Source organism: Myotis myotis, unplaced genomic scaffold (assembly GCF_014108235.1).
Source record: "Myotis myotis isolate mMyoMyo1 unplaced genomic scaffold, mMyoMyo1.p scaffold_m19_p_6, whole genome shotgun sequence".
In the NCBI taxonomy this organism is placed as follows: domain Eukaryota; kingdom Metazoa; phylum Chordata; class Mammalia; order Chiroptera; family Vespertilionidae; genus Myotis; species Myotis myotis.
Window position 1 is genome coordinate 6,355,191 of NW_023416368.1, and position 21,268 is coordinate 6,376,458.

Genomic DNA, 21,268 nt, shown 5'->3' on the forward strand with positions numbered 1-21,268 from the left:
GGGAGCAGCCACTGAATGACTCAACATCTAGATATGTCAGTGAGATCAAACATGGGTAAACAAAGAAACCCCCAAAGGAAAGAAAAGGAGGGCTCGCCAGAAAAGCAGCTAAGCGATACAGAGGCATGCAACATGACAGAAAAAGAATTCAGAATAAGGGTCCTAGAGTGCATAAACCGGATGGAGGGAAAAATCAACAACTTATGCAAGAAGCAAGAAGAAACAGATGAAAAAATGAATAACTTATGTAAGACCCAAGAAGAAATGAAGAGCGATATAGCTGCAATAAAAAACACCATTGAAAGTATCAACAATATTGATATCAATTATGTTGCTGTATTAGGAAACCTTGTCAAAGTGAACTACAGTGTTGTTTTATACAAGGTATTGAACTAAACAGCAATAAACGAGGCTGTGTGTGCTTGTAAGAAGAATTAGGAAGGGTAAATAAATAAAAATTAAGTAGAAAAATGACACATTCTTATCTTCCTGGGGATATTAGCAGACATCACTATATTACAACTATTCAACAACTACATCAAACTTCTGGAGAGACATCAGCGTACTGAGGTGATAAACTCCCTGCAAGTTAATATGTTACTTGGCAAGTATCCACATCCCTTAATCTATCGCAAAACAACAACGAATAAATCAGAATTGACCAATTATGCAGCTTTGTACATTAGCAACATGAAATAGGTTAAATCAAATCATTAATTTGATCAAGTAATTCCATTTGATGAATTACTAATGTATAATTAGTGAAGAAGTTAATAGAAAAAAAAGCCCATGTAGGAAACTGAAGGTTTTAGAAAGTTACCTTATATACTTCCAAAGTATGTATGATCAATATATAAATCTGTTACTAACAAACACTGTCCCCTGATGGTCCTGCTTTCTCCGTGGGCCTCTCAAGTGGTAGCTGCTTTCGCTTCCACACCTCTTGTATCTTGGGCCTTGACCATGGAGTAGTGTTCTTGATGGCCCTTTCAGAACATTCTCCATCTCTCCACCACAAAAGTACTCAGTTTTACATCTTATGTCATCAGACTATACTACCAAATACCCTTTCTGGTTGCAATTTTCAACTTTCCCTCAAGTTAGTTGTCCTTATTTCTTTATTAATTCCTGGCTTGCTGTCACTTTTTCCAACAATATTTCTATCACAATCAGTGGTAATTTCAATATCCACAAAGATGAATCTTCCAACTCCAACAATCTTTCATTCTACTGGGCACCTCCAATCCATGAATCTTGCACTTTAAAACAACTTTATTTTAATACTGTTATTTGATAAGCCACTAAATTTTGGCAAGACATAACTGAAACACAATCTGCCAACATTTCACATCCCCCTCCCCTGCCCCCCCCCCTTTTTTAAGAGAGGAAGGGAGAGGGAGAGGAAAACATCAATCGGTGCCACATTTTGTTATACCTTTTTTTGGTGATTTTACCATTTAAAATTGTCCTCAAGAGTAGTGCTGGTGCTGTCTAGTGGAAAAAAGGCTGTTATGCATTTTATAGAGAAAATACATGTGTTAGATAAGCTTCATCCAGGCATGAGTTACAACTGTTGGCTAAGTTCACTGTTAATGAATCAACAATATATATTAAGTAAGGTGTTTTTAAGCAGAAAAACAAATAAAAGAAGGTTATATGTTGATCAGTTGATGATAATGTGACCAGAGGCCTACAGGAACTTAACCCAGTATTTCCACTAGAAGCAAATGGTTTAATATTTGTTAATTCAGTATTCACAGCAACTTTGTAGAACATAAATACTGAATAATGAAAATCAACCATATTTCACAGAATATTACAGAAGCCATTTATTAATAGACTACGCTCCAATTGTGTATGGGCCATACACATTTTGTATAATGCATATGAATCTGAAACATTGCAAACATAATTTTTGGTGAATGTAATAATTTGTCTATGGGAGTCATTGTTTTTAAAATATCTGTTTAAAATTATTTCTCAAAATAAATATGAATAATAACCTTATGTTGTGTCAATTTAAATTTTTAGATACTGATATTCCTTAAAGAAAGCTTTACTATTACTAAAAATAATAGCAAAATTGATATAATACTATTTAGTAGGTACTGTTCTAAAAACTGTATCTATTATCTACATATACTCACTGAATATCACAAATCCCTATTAAAAAGTGCAGTGCTATGATTCCAATATAGGCAACAAATTTCCAGGAGTCCATTCTCATACTATTATGAGATATATACCACTTCCTCTCAAGATTGATAAAAGGGAATACTCAACACAGTTGTCAATTAGCTGGACAAACCTTGGTGATCCAACAGTATCTTATGATCTATCAATCTCTTGTGTTTATTTAAAACATTTTAATTGCTAATCCTGAATTTTTCTTTAGTTGTCTCCCAAATTTTCACCACAGATGAGACTGCATCTGCCTTTGGGATCATTTCTAGGGCTTTTCACACTTCTTTTGATTCTCAAATCACCCCCCATAAAAGCAAGTATATGTGACAGATGAAATGAATATTTGTTGAATAGTTGAATTTAAAATAAAATTAAAAAATTTACTTTGGGAGTTTTCACTAATGTAACACAGAAGCATTTGCCAAATAGGTTTTGATAAAACAAACCTAGCTGAAAATAGACAAAGAATTCATCATGCATGTAATTTTTATATTTCTCTGTTAGAAGACCAATATTTAAAAATAGACACTGTACAATTTAGCTACCAAGAGCAAAGTCTGGATTCAATCCTGCCTCAGCTATTATGCTAAGTACTTAATCATTCTTGGCTTTAATTTATAAATATGAGGATGATAATAATACCTGTTCCACAGGCTTGTGACAAGCACTAAAAGATATTCTGCAAGTAAAGTACTCTTTTCCAAAGAGGCTTGTTGCAATTTAATTGCAACAAGTATATATGGCTAATTTTAAAGCTAGTTACAATTAGTCATATATACTTTTTAAATGCTGTTTGTAAAACAAGCAAACAAAAAAATTTAAAAAATTAAAAATTTTCCAAGTAAAATACACTCAGAAAATCATTTGCTGAGTATCTACTATGTGTCATGTTCTGCTGTAGTGTTTTAACTAAATACTAGTATGTATGTATATGTATGGGACAGGGTGAGAAGGAAAAGAGACCCCATGCCAAAGAAATTGAACCTAGTAAGAGATAGGTAGGAGTAAAAAATGATTTTTTTTCTATGCAGTATGATAAGTATCACTGCCTAATAATAGAAAATATATTTTTATTCTTTAATTCATCTTACTCTGTGACCTTCAAATTATAACTTTTATATCAAAGAATACTATACAAAGATGGCATGTGATCAATTGTGAGCATTTTTTAAAAATTATGATAAATTTTGAATGGATATTTACTTATTTAGAGAAAAATAGAATGTATATACTCTTTCCTTGTTTTAGAAAGCAGTGATTTCTATCATACAGAAAACAGAAAAGCAGGCATTTCTTAACCCTTAGTAACAAGTACTGACTGGATAAATTAGGGTTAGTGTTAGAAGTGAACAATGAAATAAAAAGGCATTATTATTAAGCTATCAAATGTAATTTTCATATTTAACTGAATGAAAAGTGGTATTTCTCATACATATTAAACCTTTCCCTAAACCTCAACAATTGTAGTCTGGCAGTGTTCAAAATAATAAATGTTAAGAAGTTACTTTGGCTACAGAATTATTTCCACAAAATATAAAGAACCATATAAATCCACTAATCTAAACTGTATTTAGATAAATAAATATCTAATACATGAATTATATATCTATAAATTTTAAAAATATCTCATCTTATAATAAGACTAAATTTCCATTTTAATTTTCCATTAATGTTCAGGGCACTTGTTTTAGCAGCTGTTCAAGCACAGAACATTTTTTCCTTAAACAAAATAATTATTGCTGTAATAATCTGTAATTATGGTTTATAACTGCAATAATCCCAAAGAAATCAGTCATTACCATAGATCACAAGTAATCGTTAACTACTGTTAATGACCTATTTCTTAGGGATTATTGTTTTCGTAAACCATGACCACATCACCACAAATATGGAAGAGCAAGACAATATAATACAAATGAGATTATAATATAATAATAAACTTATTTTGTAACATTAAAAGCCATTAAGCATCTAAATTAAAGCACATATAACGAGAGCATATAATTTTCTTTGTTCAACACTAACTGAAGTGTTTAGTCTGCACAAAAGAAATTGAATACTACTACATACAGTAGTACAAACTAAAGCCACGTGAGGTATTTTTCATAATATAAAACAATATTTTTTAGTACACCATAGAAATCTTTAAAAGATGGACAAATTCCTTGCTACTGACCTTTGGACTAGAAGGAAAAAATATTTATTTAAAATTTTCTATGTATAAGGCATTATATTAGAGACTTTGAAATGGCATTTTATTAAAACCACATAATGTACCTAACTATAAAAACTCCTTGAATTTATATTAATCAAAAATCAAGTCTGACTTATTCAATATACAAACCTATTTAACATTAATAAATTATTACTGTTCAGTTAATTTCATCGATATATCTTAGAATAGCTAATATCCTTTTTTAAGAAATATCCTTTTTAAAACAGGTCTTTGATTTCACAACTGAATCTTTTTCCAATGTAATATTTATATATATGAAAAAAAATGTCTCATATATATGAAGTGTAATAAAACAAACACCTGTGAACCAAGGCTTTACCAGTATACTCACTCGTATCTTCATATCCCTCCCATAGCTTGTCTCCTTACCTCCCACTCTGGAGGTAACCATGATCCTGCATTTGGAGCTTACTATTCTCTTGACATTTTTCTTTCATTATATCACTTGAGCATATCATTATATGTTCCAAAACAATATATTTTTAGGATCACTTGTTTTGAGGCTTTATTAAGTATTTCAAACTATATATAGTTTCCTAACTATTGCCCCCCCCTCCCACTAAATATCTTATCTCTGACATTCATCTTTAAGTATACCTACAGTTCATTCATTTTATTGTTATATAGTATTGCATTGTGTAACTATATTATGATCTATTTAGGCTCTGAATTTGCAGTCTTCTACAACAAAGAAGAAAACATGATCAATTAGATCAGTTAAAAGCTAGTTATAAGATAATAAACTCTACTCGTTATCAGCTTTTCTAGATACTGATTCCAGAGAAAAATATTTCCTGTAAATCATAAAGAAAACTGAAAATTAACCGTCATGCCACTAAAATATCCAAAAGGTTAAAAAATTAATGCTTATTGGTGGGGGGTGGGTGAGGAATTGGGGGAAATATATAAAAATAATTTGCATAAAATTACTACAGTGATTAATGAAGCTACTTAAAATTGTACATACCATATAATAGTCAGATAAAATTCACTGACCTTCCTGAATTGCCATGTCCACCGTTATCCCAGAAGCAGAATGCAGAAGCTTTTGGTAATTCTGTGCGTTTTGGTCAAACAACTGTACAAGAAGAGTGCATGTCTTCTCATATTCACATCTGCTGACAGTGCATAGCTGCTCCAACTGCTGAAAGACAGTGGCAGTATCATCCAGCGGATCATCTAAATGATCTCTGCAAATATATAAGAACAAGTTTGCAGGCATTAGTGTGATGCACTTTTATTTACCACAAATATACTTTATCGATATTAAATAAAATTCCAGAATGGATAAAGGAATAAAAAACAAATAGAGTGGAAGAAATAAAATGTCTATATCTGAAAATAGCATGATTGCATACATTAAAAAAACACCCCCAAAAAAGCTACTCGTACTAGCAAGTGAGTTTACCAAGATTCTGGCATACAGGATGAATATACAAAATTTAACTGTATTACTACATACTAGCAATAAAAAATTGGAGATTAAAATTTAAAAAACAGTATCTTCCAAAGGTACCAGAAAAAATAAACTACTACTTAAATCTAATTAAATATATGTAAAATCTTAAGGCTGAATACTACAAACACTGATGAAAGAAATTACAGAACTAAATATATTAAAAAATAAACATGGTTACTGGCTGAAAGACTTGATATTGCTTAGATATCAATTCTTCCCCTAAATTAATATACAAATTCAATGCCATCCCAGTTAAAATTCCACCAGGATTTTATTGTAGATACTGACAAGATAATTCTAAAATTTACATGGGAAAACAAAGGAAGTAAAAGAGCCAAAATACTTTTTTGGGGCTCCCTTATTTTCATAAAAATTTTATAGTCACATGTAATACACATACAGAAGAGCTCGCTAACCAGGTGTACAGCTTGATGGATTTTACAAAGTGAACACACCAATGCGACGGGCACTCACAACAAAAACCAGCACGTTTCCAGCACCTCAGAGTCCTCCTTATTGCCCGCAAGTCCCCTATATACCCCAAAGCAGAGCAGGTTAACTTGGCCTGATTTTGCACCTCATGGAAGCTGGACAGTGTGCTCTTTTATGTCTGCCCTCCTTTGCTTAATATAATGCTTGAGGGATTCACCCATTTTATTGCAAAATATTTATTCTAGAGCCAAAATAATTTTTGAAAAGGGAAACCACGGTGGAAGACTCATACTACCTGATTTCAAAGCTTATTATAAGATCACTGTATTTAAGATAGGGTATTGGCAGGAGGAGAAACAGTTAAATTAATGAGAATAGTGTCAAGAAATAGAACCACATGTATGCGGTCAAATTAATTTTTGAAAACAGGGCAAAGGCAATTCAATGGAGAAAGAAGTCTTTTCTACAAAGGGTGTTGATATAATTGGCCATCCATATGCTAAACAACAACAGAAACCTCAAACCTTACCTCACATCACAAAAATTAACTCAAAATGAATCAGATCTAAATGTTAGTTCTGAAAGTACATAACTTTTAGAAGAAAAAATAAAGGATAAATTGGACTGCAAACTTTAAAACAATTTATCTTTGAAAGACTACTAAGGAAATGAAAAGGCAAGCTATGAACTGCAAGAAAGTATCTGAAAAACACAGATGATAAAAAGACTTGTGACCAGAATATACAGACCCCCTCAAATCTCAATATAAGAAAATAAACAATACAATAAAAAATCGGCAAAAGATTTGACAGGCATTTTCCAAATACATACATATGACAAATAAGCCCATAAAAAGATGATCAACATTATTATTCATTCAAGGAATGCAAATTAAAACCACAATGAGGTACCACTACATACCTATTCGAATGACTAAAATTTTTAAAGACTGATAATATCAAGTGCTGGTGAGGATACAGAGCAATTGAATCTTTCATACATTGCTGGTGGGAATGCAAAATGATACAGCCACTTTGGGAAAGAATTTGGCAGTTTCTTACAAAATAAAACACACTTACTATGCATCCTAGGAGTCTCACATCTTGGTACTTACACAAAAGAAACAAAAATTTATGTTCATACAAAAATCTGTACAGGACCATTTACAGCTGTTTTATTCATAATTCATAAAAATGAAAACCACCCAAATGTCCATTCAGATGTGAATGGATAAATTGTGATCTTCCATAAAATGGAATACTATACTGCAATGAAAAGAAAACAACTGCTAACTCAACCTGGAGGAATCCTAAGTGCACTATGCTAAGTGAAAGAAGCCAGACTAAAAGGCTAGCTACTGTATAATTTCATTCATACAACATTCTGGAAAAGGCAAACACTATAGGGAAACAAAACAAATCAGCAATGGCCAAAGGCTAATGGTGGGGAAAGAAATGACTACAAAGGGACCCAAAAGAACTTTTGGGGGGTGATGAAACCATTCTATATCTTAATTGTGATGGTAGTTATACAAACGTATGCACTTGTCAGAACTCATAAAACTGTACACTAAAAAGGGTGAATTTTACAGTAGGTAAATTATGCCTAAATTTTTAAAAATTCCAAGATGCAAAAGATGAAAATACAACAGAAAGATTTAGTTTTCAATACCTCACAACTATGGCAACAGATTCCAACCGAGAAGTGATAAAGGCCTTCGTGATTTCTGGTGCATAAGTGTCTAATAAGTGGGGTTCAGTTGATTTCACAAAAGGAACTGAAGCTACCATCCTTTGCCACAGAGTTAATAAATAATGAACACTGTTGGGAGCAAACTCCCAATGCTACAAAGAAATAAAGCAAATGTTATTTAAAATGACATAGCTTCCTAGAATAAGAATTACAGAGGCAAAATTACTAATCACAGATTTTAAAATTAACTTTTATTCAGATTATATAACCAATGAACACTTAACGTAGCACATTTTGTAAATGCAAAAAAAGCATAAAGAAGAAACCAACAATCTCTCATTACTCTATCACTCAGGAATGTTCACTATCAAAATGTTAATAACTTCCTTCTAATCTTCTTTCCATGAATATTTTTTCACAGAGGTGATATCATGTGGGAAATATGGTTTTAAAACCTTTTCCTAAATTTAAAAATTTAAAAATAGAATCTTCCCTAAAACCAATCTGTAAAAACTTGTATATTTCTTCACATAGATACTACAGCTTCTCAATTAATTCTTCAATTATTAGATACTTAGATGGCCTCTAAATTTTTATTATAAAATGTTTAATGAACTTTTTAACCTAAAACTGACATTGAGCATTTTGAGCAAAGTACTCTAATAGATATTTTTAAAATCCCCACCAAATCTTACCAAGAAATTGCTATAAAACTACCTACAGTTTAATATCAATTATAAATTTCTTTTTACCTGTAGGCTAGTAATGGTAAAATTAGCAATCAATCTGATAACTTCAGAATACTCCTTCACCATAACTAATTCTCCCAGCTGATAATTTGTCTTCAAACGAGCCAAAAATCGACAAAATTCATGGTAATTACCTGGATCAGACAAACCCTAAAATATGAGACAAAAAGAAAGACTTTTAAAAATACTTAAAAACAAACCAAGCTGATGACCATCAATAAAATTCTAAGAGTATTTTATTAAGTCTTCCAGTTTTCATGTGTACTTATGTTATTTTGTGTCAACTGAGTAAATAGTAATGAAAGAAAACAATTTCTGCTGGAAATGTTGTTATAAATTATTAATAATAAGGAATCCAAAGTAGGGGCTTTGCAGGAAACTTTGCACTATGATGGCTAAATTATAATGTTTAGGAACCCATTATATTACACAAAAAATATGTGTGTGTGTGTGTTGTGGCTTAAACATAAGTCAATAGAAGATTTGAAAAATATTTGAGAAAGAAAATCCTATATAATAAAAGCCTAATATGCTGTGTCCGGCTGTGTGGTTGGCCATTCAACCAGTCAAAGTGTAATATGCTAATGATATGCTAAGGCCGCTCAACTGCTCGCTATGATGTGCACTGACCACCATGGGGCAGTCAACCGGTCGCTATGATGTGCACTGACCACCATGGGGCAGATGCTCCAACCAGTAGGTTAGCTTGCTGCTGAGGTCCGGCTGATCAGGACTGAGTGAGATGGGCCGGACACGCCCTGGAACCGTCCCACGGTTATCTCCCAGGCTGGCCAACCTCCCACATCCCTCTCTGGCCCAATTGTGCACCAGTGGGATTCCTTGGCCTGGCCTGCACCCTCTTGCAATCTGGGCTGAGGGACCCCCCCCCCCAAGTGCACAAATTGCATGCACCGGGGCTCTAGTAAAAAATATAAGAATGGCCTCTAGAAACCCTAGAAAAGAGCATCCCACCCCACCTTAAGATAAATAGTATATGTGCACATACAAATAAAAGAAATTTATTTTAATTTAACAAATTTTTGTTGAGTACCTACAAGCACTGTACCCTCATGCATCTTCCAGTTAGTTGCTAAATGAAGAGTCATTCAAATAATTTATTGTCATGTAGGGCACAAAGTTTAACAAAAATAGCACAAGATACAGACATAACTTTTGAAAGAGGCTAGGTTAAAAGGAAAGACTAAAAGAGATGTGCCCAGTTGTCTTGAAGATAGGGGACACGTGTTATGATCTTGATAATTTGAACACTTCACTCTGAAGCTGGCATAAAACATAATACTGAAGGAGTTTATAAGAAATTTCATTCAAATGAGCTCAAGGAAAGAACACAAAATAGTGTCTAATTATTAAGGACAAATTACAAAAAGATATTTTGTGCTCACAGGTCTTTTAATACATGTAATTCCAAAATAATCAATATAATATTCAAACTAACTTTTACAGCCATGAAACATCAACATTTAGATGTTAAATCAATTCAGAGAATTATCTGATATTAGCATATTACTTTCCACATAATGATTGACGATAGTAATTAAAATTTAAAAATTTTAAGTATATTGGTAAAATTTCATTTATCAGCAAAACACATTTTAGTTATGCTAAATTGAAAAGGTAAAGCAAATGTACAACATATAAAAACAACCTGCAAAAACATCTGGTCTTTATGAATACATTTTCTTCATGTCCCCTCAAAATCAGTAGTAACCAAGAGATTTATATATACTTCCTTAAATTCATCATTTAACCCTTTATAATCTGTACTTTCGTTACAAATATTTTAAACTAAAACAAAATAAAAAGTGAAACAAAAAATTTTATGGAGGCATGCGAAATCACTAATAATGGCTTTGCAATTCTTTTAAATGAATATAGCTATTGAAGCTTTGCACTTAGTGTAGAAAGTAGATTTTAAAAATCTACAAACTCTTATTTGTCCACAAGAGGGCAAAAAGACATCATTTCATCATTTAAAGCCACTTATTCCAATATTAACATTCAGATTTATATTGTCTTCTAGTTCAGAAGGTAGATATAACTCTGAATTAATCACTTCAGTAACTTAAGAAGTACAAGCGAAGAAATGTAGTACAACAGTGAAAAGCAGAAGCATACGATATATGACCTCTATTCACCTAAAGGAATGGAAAAATACAAGAGGAAGAACACAGAAGTCTGTCAGGAAATGTGCCCATTTCTATTACAAAAGAACTATAAGGAAGATGAATATGATACTTCATATTTTCTTGTAGAATCATAATAAAGAAATGAGTTTATTATGTACCTTTCAGCAAGAAAACTATATTTCTATATGCTAAGTATTCATTCAGTTTCTTCATAAATACCTGAGGGTTTTCAAGTATCCGTTTTACTCCCTTAATTAAATTACCAAGATACTTGGCACGTTCAGGACTGCTGAATAAGGACCTTCTAGTAGAAGCAAACTGAACTAAACATGAAAGTGCCTAAAAAAGGAAACAAGAGTCATTTCAATTTTAAAAGTAACGATGGCCACATTTGTCTCTACATAAAAAATATTATTTTTCAATTTTTGCGATTAAAAAAGCATTACAGAATTCAAAAATAAAAGCTTAAAATTTAACCTATCTACTTCCACTACCAACAACCCTTCAAGCCCACCTTAACACTTCTATTGGTGTGTATTCTCTGCTAATATTTTTTCATATGTTATACCAGAGGCCCAGTGCACAGGATTTGTGCACTGGTGGGGGGAGTGGCCTGCAGGGATCGGCCAGCTGTGGGAGCACTGCTCATCCTGGTCAGCCAAGCGGTGCTCCCACTGTGGGAGCGCACTGACCACCAGGGGGCAGCTCCTGCATTGAGCGTCTGCCCCCTGGTGGTCAGTGCGCATCACAGTGACTGGTCGACCAGTCGTTCTGGTCATTCTGTTGTCCGGTTGCTGGGCTTTTATTATATAAGATATGCCTAGAGCAGAGCCTGGACATATACATTCAAAAGGCTTTCAACTGCTTCTGAAGACCAGTTCTTTTGTGAACCCATGAACCAGGTGTCCAACCAAAAATAACATATGGTTTTGTGATAGAATATATTTGGGAAATAGTGCATGTTATGCACTATGGTATCCTGCAAATGGAGGGGGGTGAGGGACTCCAACAGCTTTACTGAATTTAGCATGTCCCAAATTTATCTGGTAACAGAACATTCATTAACATCTTGGAATGAATATTTGGAAATGCTGCTGGAAGAGTTAGATGCTCTATAAAAATGCCTACCGATTATCTATGGCCTAGTTCTCTTCCTGAAGTTAATACCTTACCAGATAATTTCACTACCTGGCTTCTTAATTCCACCACTGGTGCCCATGAAGTCTGCTGGATCATTAAATGAGAGGCCCCAGATTGGTCACTTTTAGGTCAAACTGGCCCATATGTTTTTGTCCACATAACATTTGCTTGCCTGATTTTTAAAAAAAATACAATTTTTGCTGATATTTAAATATTTCCATTTCACACACAATGCCTGGGTCTCTTGGCAAGGGTGAGAATAAGGACAAAAATCAAAGGATCGCATTTTCAGGTGTTCTCCAGTTTGCCTTATTGTTGAAAAACCAACAAACAAACACAAAACAAAAAAAACTTCTTAGGCAATTCTGACATGTAGAAGGTTTGGGAACTACTGCATATTAAAAATATCCAGAGTTGGGGGTGCCAAAACACGTAGGTTTGAATCTCAGCTCCAATAGTTAGTTTATTGCCCTGGAGAAAGTCACCTTTGCCAGTGTGGTTTCCAGGATACATAGGGTAATAATACCCCCTGCAGGGCCACTTTGAGGATAAAGTGACATAAGCACCATATATGAATAGGGCATGCCCAATAAATGTTACTTTTTTCTTAAAGCCATTATATTCCATTTTATTTTTTAAGCACTAATAGCTTGTTTTATCCAAAACAAAATTGTACACACAATGACGGTTCTAAACAACTAAAAACAAGACTATTGTGGTTAAAAGACAGAAGGCTGAAGCGTGGGGGCACCACTTGGACACATATGTGTCTTCTGAAACCTTGCTTCCAAACCACCATCTTAAAATCCTAGCTTCAGGAGCATACCCCTTAACAAAAAAGAAAAAGAAAAGAGTATTTTTGTGAATCTGTTTCTTCCTTCTAGGCAACACATCAAAACACTGATATGCACTTTAAATCGGGAGCATCTTTTCAGGAAATGGCAATATTAGAATTCTCAACTTCACTTCTACAAGCTTAGCTATTATACTGACAACTTTTTCTTCTATCTTTTTTTTGTCCAATCTCGCCTGGTTTCTGTTTTAGATCCCACAGGATGAGGTTCAGAGTCTCAAAGATCTAGTATATAATCAAAGAATTTCAAGAATTGTTAAACCACATGATAGAATTGGATTGAAAAAATTAGCAACTGAAGCAATGAGCACAAAATCAAGTGAGCAGGTCTCTGTTTCTCATTCAGAGATATCTGATGGGGACTGCCTGGCATGAGGAAGACCTGGAGACAGGCAGGGCTGAGAAAGAGCTAGAAAGAGGGTAAGAGAAGGGAAGGTAACTGATGGGGTGGCCAATTACTGGACTGAGGCCCAGAAGGAAAGGGGACTGAATAGGAAGGAAGATAAACTCAGGAGGTTGATGGGCTGTGCTGGCTCTGGGCAGGAGCTAAATCAACAGTCGCCCATGAAATAGAATGCACTGCTGACTCTGAATAGAATCTGACAAACAGCTTAAGCAACACAAATCCCAGAAATGTAAGACTTTCCTGTGAGAGGTAAATCCAACCAAGAATATAAGTAGAATTTTTAAAAGTAAATCTAAAACAACCTTAAAGATCACAGATACTTTTTAATGAAATAATAAATGATTTTTACTTACTAACTGAGATAGCAGTGGTGGAAGTGAATGATACAAATTGAAGAAAAGATCCAATGTTTCTGGTTCCAGAAAAACTAGAAAAAAAATTATTTTCTAATACCATTACTTTCAATTCTGTGATCTTAACATAGTAAGACTTTATCAAACAAACCAAGAACTCTGAGACCTCTGTATGTGGCCACTCTTTGTTAGGCTTATTTTCTTCTGAAAGATGAAATACACTGGAACCTCATTTCTCGAACATCTCCCATCTCAAACAATTTGCTTTTCAACCTGAAAACCCTTTCATGTTGATACCTGTATGATTAGGTGGCAAACAAGTGCATAGGGATAAATTTCAGGAGAATTTGCAAGTCTGATAATGCCTTCATTCTACCTTATACTTGGAGAAAATGCAAGAATCTGAGTCAATTTACCACTGTTAAAATCTCAGGATATTGTGCTGTGAATATTTTTGTGTGTTTTTTTGCTGCTTATAATTATTGTTAAATTTTCATTTTTACTATACATTTCCTTTCTTTTTTGTTAAATTTTCATTTACATTTCATGTCCTTTTTGTTTTCAAAGTTTTTATTTATAGATTAAACAGTACAATAGACATGTTTTTTATATAAGAAAGGTTAAAACGGAATCATTTGGGGGTCTGAAACAGATTAATTCAATTTACATTATTTCTAGTGGGGAAAAATGACTCAATTTTCAAACAGCCTTCGGAATGAATTAAATTCAAGAAACGAGGTTTTACTGTAATAGAGAGATAGAAATTAATTACCTAAGGTGTTCCTTACTTCTATGTAGCATCTACTAGTACAGTTCTTACTGGCAGAATTGTCTTAATATTTTCATTTGTATTTAAAGTAATATAAACATTTAAAACTTCAAATAGTGCCAAAATAACTAAAAAATATATAATAAAAAACAGCTATACCCTACCCCACTTCAACTCTTAGCTATATTTACAGTACATACATATTTCTGAATAGCATGCTATATATTATTTCTTTATTCATTTTACTTTAGGCATTAAATGAATTTGTGACAGTATATAAGGCTTTAGTTGTCTAATCACTCACCCCACCTCCCTCCACAATCCATCCTCTTAAAAATCCATCCACTATTACACCAATCTGGGATTAAATCAATTCTAAGTGTTTACATTTATTATTACTACATAAATAATGTCAACAGCTGAGCCAAGAGTACGCTATCCTTATATCACATTTCTAACACTCTCTGGATTTAATCATAGCATCTTTTCTGTGCTTATTTGTCTATCTGTCACTAATTCTTTACAAATGTTCTGACAGATTTGCAAAATGTTCATGACATTTTCCATACGATTAATAACATCAAATAACCTATCATTTTCATTTTCCCACTGCTACCTCCCAGAGCCTTCAACATGGACTGGTTATTCCTAAATTTGTTATATAATTATCTCCGTGTTATATCTATTTATTGTCATCCTGGGTTGAGGCTCCCTTTTCCCAAACCCCGAATCTTCTACGTTTTTGGCATGTATATTAAGAACTTCTTGAAAACAAGTGCATAAGGGATAAGTTTCAGGAGAATTTGCAAGTCTGATAATGTCTTCATTCTATCTTATACTTGACAATTTCAGCCTAGGTTGAAAATAATTTTCCCTCAACAGTCTGAGGATATTACTCCACTGACTTCTAGCTTCCAGTGCTGCTGTGGGGAAGCTTAATAACATCCTTGATCCCAATCCTCTGTAGGTGACTTAATTTTTTTCTTTCTGGTAGGTTTTAGGATCGTCTCTTTATCCTTATTACTCTGAAATGTCATGATTATGAAGCTTGGTGTATTTTTTCCATTCATTTTGTTGGGTACTTGATGGGACCTTTCAATCTCAAAAATTATGTCTCAGTGCTATGGACATTTTTTGGTATTATCTGTTTGCCAATTTCCTTTGGGGAAAGAAAGGGAAAGGCAGGTCGCCTAGCTGCATAGGTGGTAGAGATCCTGGGGAGTTTGCAGAACTTTTACCAACCCCGTTCGGCCCCATTCTACCTTATATTTGACTATTTCAGTCTGACTTCGGGAATACCCTAGTGCCATCATCTTTCTGGGATGTGTGAGAGCAAATCAGCTTGCTTTTCTTGGTATCCCTCTCTAAGAAAGTAAGTTGCAATTCTGCTTTGCTTAGTCAGTTACTCTCTTCATTCTCTTTATAGCTTTGAATAATATGTTGATATCTGTTGTCAAGTGTTGTTTCCCCTCCCGTTTTATCTGAAAGTTTCAAAACAAGAGTTTTCATTTCTTCTCCCCTCCTCGCCCCCAGCCACACACAAACCTGTTTTCCCCCCAACTCTAGAGTGGTCTTTTCTTTTTTCCAAAATCAAAATATGGAAGTTACTCTGAGAATTGGGGAAAATAGCAACTACTTGGGGTTACAAATCCCTTTGAACTTTTTGACTGCCTAGCAGAAAATAGAGATAACTGTACATAGGCAACTACATTGTTTAATCCTGTGCCTTTTATGCTGACGATCCCTCATACTAAACTTTTTTCTTACTTGTTCTCCAGGTTGTTGGGATCTGCACTGTGCAAAGATCATCTGCAGATTCATCTGCTGAACTGCCAATGAAGTCGAAGTTAAGGCAGTTGAGGACCAGTTTCAAGACCTGCATTACTAGGTTTTGTTGACGTTCATCCTGAAGATTTAAAGGTTTGGCCAACACCTGAAAAAAGTTCAAAGTCAAATATAATTTTCTAAAATATGTCAATAAACAAATTTTCACTAATTTAAATAATTCCTCAATGCCAAGTTAAATTAGCAAAAAAAGAGTTTGCAAAGTTATATTGCTGTACATATTAGAAAAATGTAAATCACTATAAAAAGTCTACAATAGACTATTTTCATATTTAATTTTTTAAAATGGAAATAAAAAATTTTACTCTTAACTGCATCTTGTAGGTCATCTTGTAAAGTTTTAAGAGGTAACAAACACTTTATACAGCACAAATGTATAAATGTATGGGATTCACTCAACGGTTTCTTGGAACAAGCTGAAATACAATATTCTTTCATGCATAAATTATCCTATTCAGCTGAGAAGGTTCTCAGAGCTGTCAGAATGTGGGAGGACACTCACAAGCTTCTAGAGACCAATCTTGACTCCCCCCGCTGCCCCCCTAACAAAAGTCCCTCTTGACACAACCAGAATAGATTTACCTCCTAGAGATACATCATGAAATATTTGTGGAGGAAATTATATCGTTTGGCATTCTGCTTCAAGAATAACACAAAAAGAAATAAAGTTGTTAGGCTAGGGATAGAGCTGAAACAAGACTGGTTTAACCAGTTACTACCAACTGGTTTAAGGGTACAAGGGAGTTCATTTTACTATTCCATCTTCTTTCCTACATTTTTAAATAACAGGATCTTTCAGCCTGGCCTCCTACAGAACTGAAATAAGTACAAAATAGTTGGGAAATGCTGTACTACCCCAATTAGCAAGCTTGAGCATAATGGAGCCCTATATTATAAAAGAACACAATAGAATCATAAATCCTACTCTTCCTAATGACCAACATGGCACAAAGTAGCAAATGGGAAAATATTTCCGTAAGAAATTATTAAAGTCAACTATCTTGGCTCAACTATGAATAAATATTGACAGTTGATGAATTAGGAAAACCTACCATCATTTCATTGTTCAGCTACATCCCATTAAAATATGGGTAGGGCAATAAAGAAACTAAGTCCCAATTAGCTTCTGCAATAAATAATCTACAATAGGAAGATAATGAAACTACTACCCAAAGACAAGTTATTCAAAGCTCTTTGAATTTTATTTTACAATTTTCCTAGTGAGTAAAGGTGAATTTTTTTGAAACTCTTACAGATTTGTGCAAATCTACTATATTAAGATTGCCCACAACTCTTCAAAAGGCAGAATGGGAGAGGAGGACTCACTTGAAATTCCTTTGAAATTTAAATACTCGAATAGAATATTGCATTATTAAATAACTTACCTCTTTTAGAAGAGAGCATGCTAGCACTAAGATGTCTTTGAGAGAAGTGTCACGAAATGAGGTAGCTATTTTCCTGTGTTTTGCTGAAGGTCTAGAATAATCAACCTAAAAAAAACAAGATGAATTTATTTGACCAGACTTACCAAATAGCAAAACAAAATTTACTAAGAAAAGGGATGGAAATAATAATTGAAGAATCATAAAATATCGAGCTAAAAGGACTTTTAAAAATCTACTGAGCTAAGTGACTTGCTTAGGGTTACTAAAAAAGTTAATGGTAGAGCCATGGTTAGAACCCATGTTTCTGGATTCTTTTAATTTAGTGCTCTTTCTACAAACCATACTGATCCCAAAATTAAATACCAGAATTGGCTATACTTTCAAAGGCAATATAAACATATCTATATCTATATATATAAAAGCCTAAGCGACCATTTGACCGGTAGCTATGATGTGCACTGACCACCAGGGGACAGACACTCAACACAGGAGCTGCCAAGCTGCGGTGACTTGGCAGCTGTGGTTCTTGGGTGATGCATCTGGAACCAGAGAGGAAAGAGTCCGATTCCGGGGGGTGTCACCCTCTCGCAATCCAGGACCCCTCGGGGGATGTCAGAGAGCCAGTTTCAGCCAGATCCCTGCAGGCCAGGCCGAGGGACCCCACTGGTGCATGATAAAAGACAGATACTAAGACTATCAACTCCTGAACCATGTACAATATTTCACATTTAAGTAAGTAACAACTTCCCTGTTCCTCAGACTCCATCTTTAAAATGAGAAATCTCTAAGATGATCTTCAAATTCTAACTTTCTGTAAATCAGCAAACTGAATCAGTTATATAAAAATTCTTCTATATAAGTGATATTTCTACATTCCCTCTGAATATTTTATTAATGATAAATAATTATTAAGAATAAATTTACTAAGACTAGTTCTTAAACCTCTAAAATATATATGGTCAAAACAATGCTATTAATATCATTAATATTTCCATTTATCAATAGAAAACAGCAAACGAAGTGAAGTCTGAAACCTGAACAATTATTAACACCATTCAGTTGTTCTCAACCTTCCTAATGCCGCGACCCTTTAATACAGTTCCTCATGTTGTGGTGACCCCCAATTTCATTGTTACAAATTGAACATAATTAAAGCATAGTGATTAATCACAAAAACAATATGTAATTATATATGTGTTTTCCGATGGTCTTAAGCGACCCCTGTGAAAGGGTCGCGACCCACAGGTTGAGAACCGCTGGATTAGAGCATCCCTTTTGCTACTTGGTAGAATAGACCACTTTCCTTGCTTATTTCACTAGAGCAGTGGTCGGCAAACTCATTAGTCAACAGAGCCAAACATCAACAGTACAACGATTGAAATTTCTTTTGAGAGCCAAATTTTTTAAACTTACACTATATAAGTAGGTACATTGTTATTAACTTAATTAGGGTACTCCTAAGGCTTAGGAAGAGCCACACACAAGGGGCCAAAGAGCGGCATGTGGCTCACAAGCCACAGCTTGCCAACCACAGTACCAGAGTATTCATTTAGACATTCAATTTTCTGAGATGAAAAACTGTGGACCCATTTTCTACTACATACCTATATACCTTTACCATGTGGGCAAAGGATATTTTACTACTTGATGATTATATATTGAATACACTCCAGGAATAGTAGACTTTGCTTCTGAAAAAGCAGAATAAGCCTGGCCAGTATGACTCAGTGGTTGAGCGTCAACCCATGGTAAGTAAATGTCAAGTGGAGATAGAAACTAGCTTGAAAGAGTTCCTGCTGGCCAAATTTGGGGAATTTTGAGCATCAAAATATGTCAATAATAAATTATAACCTGTTAAATAAAACAGGAAATTAAGAAACCATACCAATATAAATAAATGAATAAATTGAAACTGATGAAAAATGAGGTATTTTCAGAGTTTTAAAGTATCTCTCTATAAAATACTTATTATTTACAAAGGGGAAAGAGTAAATCTACAATTGGAGATGCCTGGCAGAGACAGTCTTAATCAAGTGACCACAATGAACATCATTAGTAAAGTAACAAATCAAATCAAATGTTTCCGGGCAGGTGACAATGAGAAGACCACAGTGTCACTTCTGCTATATTCTTAACAAATATGTACAATCTGAATCTAATAATGAAGAATTATCAGACAATCCCAAATTGAGGGACAAAACAACTAACTTTCACAAATTTCAAGATCTTGAAAGTGAAGAAAAGATTGAGGAAATTTTCCAGATTGATGGAAACTAATAAAACAGGTCTAATAAATGAGATGCATAATCCTAAACTGGTTCTTTTCTGGGACAAATGCTGAAACTTAAATGGAGTAGGAGGATAACAGTAATATATCATTTAATTTTCTAATTTTAATGGTTGTATTATGGTTATGTAGGAGAATGTCCTGTGTGTATAAAATACACTGACTAAAGTATTCTGGGGCCATGTCAGCAACTTATTATCAAATAGTGGTTGAGAAAAAACTTCTTTGTATTATCCTCCCAAGTTTTCTAAATAAAGTTTAAGACAGTTATTAAAAAAACAACAACAATATGGGTGTTCTCTGAATCATACTTTTATTAGAACTCTGTATTAGCTGGTCTTATCTTAGTGACAATCTACCCACAGAAAACCCTCACTACCAGGGCAGTCTATAGTCCTACTATACTATGCAGTAGGAAATGTTAAAAATAAATGCTGGTTTTTAAGATGAGCAAAAAGCTGATGGTGGTGTAAGCTAGATAATGGATACATTGCATTGCTGTACCATTGTCTTCACTTTTATGAGATAAAATATTCATACTAAAATTATTTCTAAATAGATATTTTTAAAAGAAAGTTACAGTCTTCAGACATATTTACAGAGTATAATAGGATTAGCCAAAGTCCTGGTCATAACGTCCCTGCCAACATAGTAACTCTTTTTCAGGTACAATTACTATTAGTTCTGGAGATACATCATAGATATTGACACACATCCATGAGGCAAGAAATTTTTACATACTCTGGGGAGGTAGATTAAGAAATCACTTTACATTTTAGAAATCCTTCCAATAAATCTAGAAATACTTTCTAATTCCTGATTGAATACAAGTAGAAAATAGTTATTTTGGATTTTTTTACACACAGAAACTATACTGTCTCGCCAAAGGGCATTGGTAAGTGGTCCTGGACAAGCTTTCTCCCTACATGCATGTATGTGTGTGTGTGTATGTAAATATATGCATGTATATATGTGGATATACACACACATATATATATACATACAAGCACAGCTCATTAAAGATGACACTTTTTATATAAAATCACTACATTCACCTTTATTACAACATTCCATATAGAACCAACTTCTGCTTTTATTCTGTTTAGAATCATGCTAATTAAGTACAAAGTGAATAGGAGCAGGTGACGATGTGCTCAGCTGCTGAGCTCATAAAGGCACTACTGGGGGGAGGCGTAGCTTCTGAAAACTCCCCTTGTATAGGGAGAAAATCCATGTTAGCAAGTGGCAAAGTGCCAAGGCCTGTTCTCTGATGAATCCTGCTGTGTACCCATTGTTGCGTACCAATTCACCAAACCACTTCTCTTCTATTT

The 21,268-nt window shown here is 33.9% G+C and overlaps 1 protein-coding gene across 2 annotated transcripts in view; it reads right to left on the reverse strand.

Moving 5' to 3' along the window:
* RANBP17 (RAN binding protein 17) overlaps positions 1-21,268 on the reverse strand; it is a 231,505-nt gene that overhangs the window by 193,538 nt on the left and 16,699 nt on the right. For both annotated transcript variants that reach the window (XM_036314166.1, XM_036314165.1), the window contains exons 6-12: positions 17,651-17,755; positions 16,188-16,353; positions 13,652-13,725; positions 11,119-11,238; positions 8,756-8,902; positions 7,983-8,155; positions 5,417-5,610 (exon numbers count right to left, since the gene is read on the reverse strand). In XM_036314166.1, the coding sequence (XP_036170059.1) occupies positions 5,417-5,610; positions 7,983-8,155; positions 8,756-8,902; positions 11,119-11,238; positions 13,652-13,725; positions 16,188-16,353; positions 17,651-17,755 (979 nt within the window). The remainder of the gene's footprint in view (positions 1-5,416; positions 5,611-7,982; positions 8,156-8,755; positions 8,903-11,118; positions 11,239-13,651; positions 13,726-16,187; positions 16,354-17,650; positions 17,756-21,268) is intronic.